We start from the raw sequence: 6,045 nt of genomic DNA, 5'->3' as shown, positions 1-6,045 counted from the left end.
AGATGCCACCACGCTGCAACCCCCGCTGTGTGAAAGGGGACTGCAAATATCCAGCGTCCTTGAGGCTCAGGTCGTTAGTGGCTTTTCTCACTTGTTTACCCAATGCACAATGTAGGGATAATAGCTTTTTTTATCACACAGCGGTGTTGTTAGCGTGAATTAGAAAGAATTTGCAAAGTTCATTTAGATCCTGGGATTAAAACGCTCATTTCAAGGGGCTGTTACTACATAAAAACAAACAAGCACACAAGCAGGAACGTTAAATGCATGCAATCATTCGTAATGTGCACTTACATAGCTGCTCTCTTTAAGGTTTACCGAGACCTACACAAACAATTAATTTAGTCAAACAACCCCCTGTGAGGTAAGCGATAGATAATGGTTTTATTTTATTGAAGGAGAAACACACAGTGTGATGAATATCAAGTTACCGAAATCGCATATCTGTTCCTACTTTGATCACTACTGAACTCCTTTACTATTAAGCAATACATTTACAGACATGTATCCTATGAAACATGCTAGCTTGCCTTTCCTGGAGGCAAGGGAGATAGAAAAGCAATTAAAGGTTTATTTTCCTAATGGATTAACTAATAGATGGAAACAGAGAGTAGGCTAAAAATAGAGACCATGTTAATATGGGACATATTTGTGCTCCATGTCAAATAAAAGGGCCTGGGAGAAGTCATTTTTAGCTAGTCATCCTCTACCCATCTCTGCAGGGTTGATTCTGTTTTACTGATTTCTCAAAAGCAACCTTGGTTACCCAGTTTCAAAGTGGCTGAAGCGCTTGGTTATCTCCCCTGTCTCTAAGGACATAAACATACCTTTAACTACCGTTTTAACACAAGCCTTGAAAGCTTCCTAACTTGTATTTATCCCTTAAATAGCAGCCGAAGGAAGGAGCATCAAATCAGAAGTTCTCGGTTGTTCTTATCCCGTATTTAATCCCTGTCGCTCCCTCCCTGCATAGCACAGGGCCGTCCCTTTTGCCACCCATGCTGAGTACATCAGCCGTCTTCTTGCGATTAACACAGTGCTGCAATGAGAGTTGTTAAAAGGTAGTTAGTAAAGCGGAGCAGGCAAGCTGTCCTAAACTTAGCGTAACCTGAAGCAAGCAATGAAGTATCCTCTGGTTCCTTTGGTGAATGATCTGACCTTTCCTCTTCTTTTCTTCTGGTTTTGTTTGCCATTTGTAATGCTGTTGGTCATAATGATTATCTGGCTACAGCTTCTACTTAATGAAGGTAAGTTCTGCAGTTGATCAGATAAAATGCTCCTGCATAAAGGCTTTATCTATTAGCTTCACCTTTAAAGCTAGCTATTTTTAGGCTAATGCCACTTGTCACGGAAGGAAACTAAAGGGTTTTTCAGTACTGTTGGTAGCATATGGAAAACCAAACTCAAATTATTAGGCTTTTCTGTTAAAAATGCTTGTAAGAAGACAAGCTACCGCCAGCTGTTCTTCCTTACCCTCTCCCTTTTTCTCAGAGGTAATTTAATTTAAGAAAGGCAAGTAATTTTTGTAAATTTATATAAAAAAATCCCCAGAAAGCGAACCTAACTCTCTAATTCTGTACACTTTAAAAGTCAGGCATTATAGTTCTCTTACACTTTTTTGTTTTTGTTTTTTTTTTGGGGGGGGGGGGAATGTTACCAAGGAGCTGTAAAGGGATTCTTTTATCAATGCTGAAGCTGATAGAACACTTTTGAAGGGAACAGGACATACATTTTCATTTATTTGTGTATTTTGCATCTCTTTCTGATCTACCAGTGATTCTTATTTCTAACATGTCAGTAACTAATAACAGGCTTTGGTTTAGGCTAATAATAGGCTTGTTGATGTACTCAGGAGGATAAAGCCTTGCTAGTTTGCTGTAATCCTGGAGCATAAGCAATCCCAGCTGAGGAATCGATGGTAAGTTCAAAAGCAGCAATTCTGCCTTTGCAGAACAGCTGTAGGAAGGAAAATAAGAACAAAGTTTTACTTCAGCAAGCTTTTACTTCTATTTGGTGCCCTCTGTTCTTGCTTAATAACGTGGTATCCGGTCCTACAATAGATCCCATAGGCATAGCGACGACGAGACAATACCCCCAGACAGCAGAGGAACAGGAGGTACTCACCACAGCAGAGGCTTGTGCTCCTCCCTCCTTTCCTGTCCCGCATGTGTGCGCACGTGGAGTTTTTTACTTTCAGCTCCCATTTTGCAGGCTTCGCACACAGCCGATGCTCATAACAGCCTCTGCTTGCTGCAGTAGTAAAGTATGTTCCCTCCACACACTCAAGTGCACTCTTGTGGGTAACCGAGCATAGCAATTGAAAAGCGCAGGTTGTGAGAGGTTGTGACAATCTGTACAAGCTACCCTGAGCAGCACAGGCACGGCTTACTGCTGATGCCTGAAGAGCAAAATAAAATATTTATTTTGCATAGGTAAAGGGTAGCTCTGCCACATACTTACACTTAGGTTGAGTATCAGCTTTTTGCCTGGACAGAGTAACTCCAGAATACCTTGACGCCTCAAATTAGATTTTCAGGTCACATCTACTGCATTTACCTTCACAGTTTCTGGCCCTATAGCGACTGTTATTAGCACCAGGCCTCCAAGGATTTCCACAAATGTTCTACAATCCATTTTAACCAATAAGACTAGACACATTACTAAATTTTTTACATACTAGTGTGTTTACAGGATTAGAACATTAAAGAGTTTTGCAATCACTCTTAAGAGAGAAAAATAAAACAGTGCTCCTTTTAATAACTTCCTAATTCAGTCCTATCCACTTATTTTATCCTAGTTTACAGCAGGCACAATTAAAAAGCAGTGTGTGTTCCAGCTCCTCCTTTAATATAGTTGCTGATTAAGAGCTAATTGGTTAAAATCAAACACTTGTACAGGCCTCTTATTGCCTAGTTGGAAATCCTTTATTTCAGCTGAAAAACATTCAGAAGAACCTTGCCCAGCTTCTAGCATGTAAGGCTTGCAGCTAGGAGAAAAAGTCACGTACAGGTATTTTATGTGTTCTCTTTAAACCTCTTTCTAGTGCAGATGCCTAGTGCAGAAGAAATAAACCAAAAATCTGATGAGCCTGATTCTGACTCTAAATTTGAGGATGAACCAACAGAGGAAGAAAACCAGAATGACACATCCAGTATAGAAACGCAAGAGGAGACAGAATCCAGTGGATCTCTGGGAAAACTGGGGCCCAAGCCTGCTTATCTGAGTTCAAAACCAAAAAGCCAAAAACAAAGTCTTCTTGCTGCAGTCTCAGACAGCTGGTCTCAGAGCCAGAAGATAAGACCTTCCCACACTGAGAAGAGTGATCTCTGTAACATCGTGATGGTGAGTAGCGTGACCAGACTACCCCTTTGCATATCTACTGCTTTTGTGCCTCAGCTCTGATTTTTTTTTTTTTCTTTTCACTTTTGCCTGACTCCCCAGCCTCTTGAGTAAGAGATTGGTTTCTGCTTGGTTAATGACTAACAAGGTATTTTTTTTCTGTCTTCCCTATTTGGAATGACTCCTGTTGTAGACAGGGTAAAGGTAACACAAAATTGTACAGAATAGCTACCAAATATGTGTATTGTATGTGTATATATATTTAAAGATATGTATACATATTTAAAAAGTCCTTGAGAAATTAATTTGAAACAGTGAAAATGGCTACCTATTCCTCTAAGGTAAGAGGTTTAGCTCAACTTTATACAGAATCTCTCCTGGTACTTATGGCTGATATTATGTATTTTTAAAAGCTGCTTCAGATTTCTTACAGTGGAGTATGTGACTAAAAATTAGGCGTATTTCACTTGCTCAGTAAGAGCTGAACCAGAGGTCTCTTTGCAAACACGGCAGTCCTAATCCTCTTAGGTTTTACACAAATGCTAAAAGATATATTTGAAGCAGTGGAAGAACTTAGTGTCTTGTGCGTCTTCTTTTTCCCTGTGCCTTGACTGTATGTTGCTTTGCAGAAGGGGCTGAGAAGGGAAAGCTGGTCTGTGCCTCCACTATCACTATTCGGTCCTGTCTACTCATTTACATTGCTTGGATTTTTGAATTGCAGCAACTGAGGTACTCGCCCACACTTACTTTGACCAGCTTTGCTGGAGCAGTAACCTTTATTAGGCTGAAATAGCTAAGGACTGCTATTTGCAGCTAATTGCTGCAGTTGTTCGTCTAGCACACCCTGAAGCTGAGCTTTAGCATGGAATCAGTAATATCTCAAGTCAAAGTATTTTTGACCTCACTAACACCACCAAAGCAGTACCAAGTCAGTGCAGTAAGATGTTTTTTTTCATTGTTGTTGTTCAAGTGAACGTATGTTCACACATACAAGTGAACAGAGCAGTCTGAAGAGCTGGGGTTTAAACTTGGCCCGTCTAGGACATAATACTCATAGTCACCCGAGGGTGGGTGAGGGAAGGGAACAAGCACTCATGGTCTCGCATCATTTATATCCTACTGAAAATTGAACCTCTTTTGAAAACATCATTGCCATGACAATTCTCTTCTTCCTTTTCTTCATCAGCTGTTGTGCACCATGCTTTCTTCTCTCACCTGGAACCTGGTCTGCCAGTTGCTCCAGATCTCTAATGTCCTGAGGATTCAACTGCTGCCATCCTCTCTGATTATCTACACGGCTCAGCTGTTTGTTTTGCTGGGTGAAAAAATTGTGAAAATCCTGGGCTCCCTGAGGCTGGAGAGCAGAGGGCTGTTAGCTTCAGTCCTGGGGAGGAGATATAAGCAAACTGGAACAGAGTGATGAAGCTCGGAGAACCACCTCAGGGTGGAAATAAAGCAGGTAGTCCCACGACCATTAGCAGCAGTCCCATTTACTATCAGTGAGAGCTACTACAGCATGGCAGAGGGGGGTTAAGTCTCTGAAAAGGAAACCTAGTCAAACTAAGTCGAGACACACTCGGGTCACAACAGCTACTTTCGGAGTAAACAGCATTGACTGGCTAAATATTAAATGGACAACAGCAGCCAGCCTCTTGTCCAGTGCTTGGGTGCACACAGATGACTTGCCTTTTTTTTTTTAATAAGGACCAAACACTACACTGGCACCAGTGATGCTCTCTGTTCACCGCTACTAATCTTTGATTTCAGACAAATAAGATCAAGGCAATAGCTCTCAGTAGTGGTTCTTACTGGAGTTTAAATGCGGTACAGCCCAGTGATTATTTTACTCATACTGCTGTTAGCGCTTTTCTGATCTCCAACTTGTGAGTTCTTAAAGTAGGAAACAATTTTTCAATGCTCAGGTCTAACAAATGAAACCAGCCTACCTCCAATTAACAAGAAATAATTAAGCCCTTAGCAGGTACTGAGCATAATTTCCTTCATTTCTGTCCGGGATATGCCTTTTCAGCACAGCTGGCAGGCTGGTAGAGGGTTAGATTACACCCCAGAGGCACCCATCGACAGATTGGTTTGTGCGGTTGGTGGGACCGCGAGGAGGTTGGTGGGGCTAAGATGAGCTATAATTTTGTGGCCTAAGGGTTCATCCAGTTGTCAGGCTGTGAACAGAATAGCTGTTTGCTCCTGGCGTTGATGCAGGCATTCAACAACCTTTTTTTAAAGAGGTCCTGAATTAGGAAGTCACATCCTGAAAAGTACATTGCCGTTTGTGAAAACGCTTGTCTCTGCTCCTCGTGTGAAGTAATGGTGTCTCCCCAGAGTCTGGCACGGGCAGACTGTGCAGTGGTTGCGCTAACCTGCACTCGTGATGAAGCGTGCCTTGTTTACGTTTACCTGTCTTTCCCTCCCCATCCCCTGATGTCCGCATGTCCAAATATTTGTCCAGAGCAGTATGCTCTTAAATAAAACTTGTTTGTCCACATCTTTATTTTCATAGGTCCTTTATTTAGCAAAAAAAAAAGTAATATTTGCTGTTCCTCAACTGTTTGCCGAGGAAACCTCCGTCTCCCCCTCTGCCCAGAGGGTGACCCTGGGCTAGGGTACATCACCTTTGGGGACGCCCCGCTTCTTCGCCCGGCGGGGAGCGGGCCGGGGTGGAGGTTTAAGGTTGGCGTACCGGTGGATGAG

At 42.1% G+C, this 6,045-nt stretch overlaps 2 protein-coding genes across 2 annotated transcripts in view; one reads left to right on the top strand and one right to left on the bottom strand.

Annotated features, from left to right (window-relative positions):
• The window catches only part of ACTR5 (ARP5 actin-related protein 5 homolog (yeast)), a 12,357-nt gene extending 11,915 nt beyond the window's left edge, over window positions 1–442 (bottom strand). Inside the window, exon 1 of the mRNA XM_009318696.1 lies at window positions 432–442. Coding sequence (XP_009316971.1) covers window positions 432–442 — 11 coding nt within the window. The remainder of the gene's footprint in view (window positions 1–431) is intronic.
• Window positions 443–1,120: 678 nt separating this feature from the next.
• On the top strand, window positions 1,121–2,237 carry ADIG (adipogenin). Its single transcript, XM_009318695.1, has 2 exons — window positions 1,121–1,247; window positions 2,212–2,237. Exons 1-2 carry the CDS (start codon window positions 1,121–1,123, stop codon window positions 2,235–2,237), a joined length of 153 nt encoding a protein of 50 aa, XP_009316970.1.
• Window positions 2,238–6,045: the final 3,808 nt, after the last annotated feature.

This window comes from Pygoscelis adeliae, unplaced genomic scaffold, assembly GCF_000699105.1.
Source record: "Pygoscelis adeliae isolate BGI_AS28 unplaced genomic scaffold, ASM69910v1 Scaffold72, whole genome shotgun sequence".
Taxonomy (NCBI): Eukaryota; Metazoa; Chordata; class Aves; order Sphenisciformes; family Spheniscidae; genus Pygoscelis; species Pygoscelis adeliae.
This window is presented reverse-complemented; position numbering and strand designations above follow the sequence as displayed.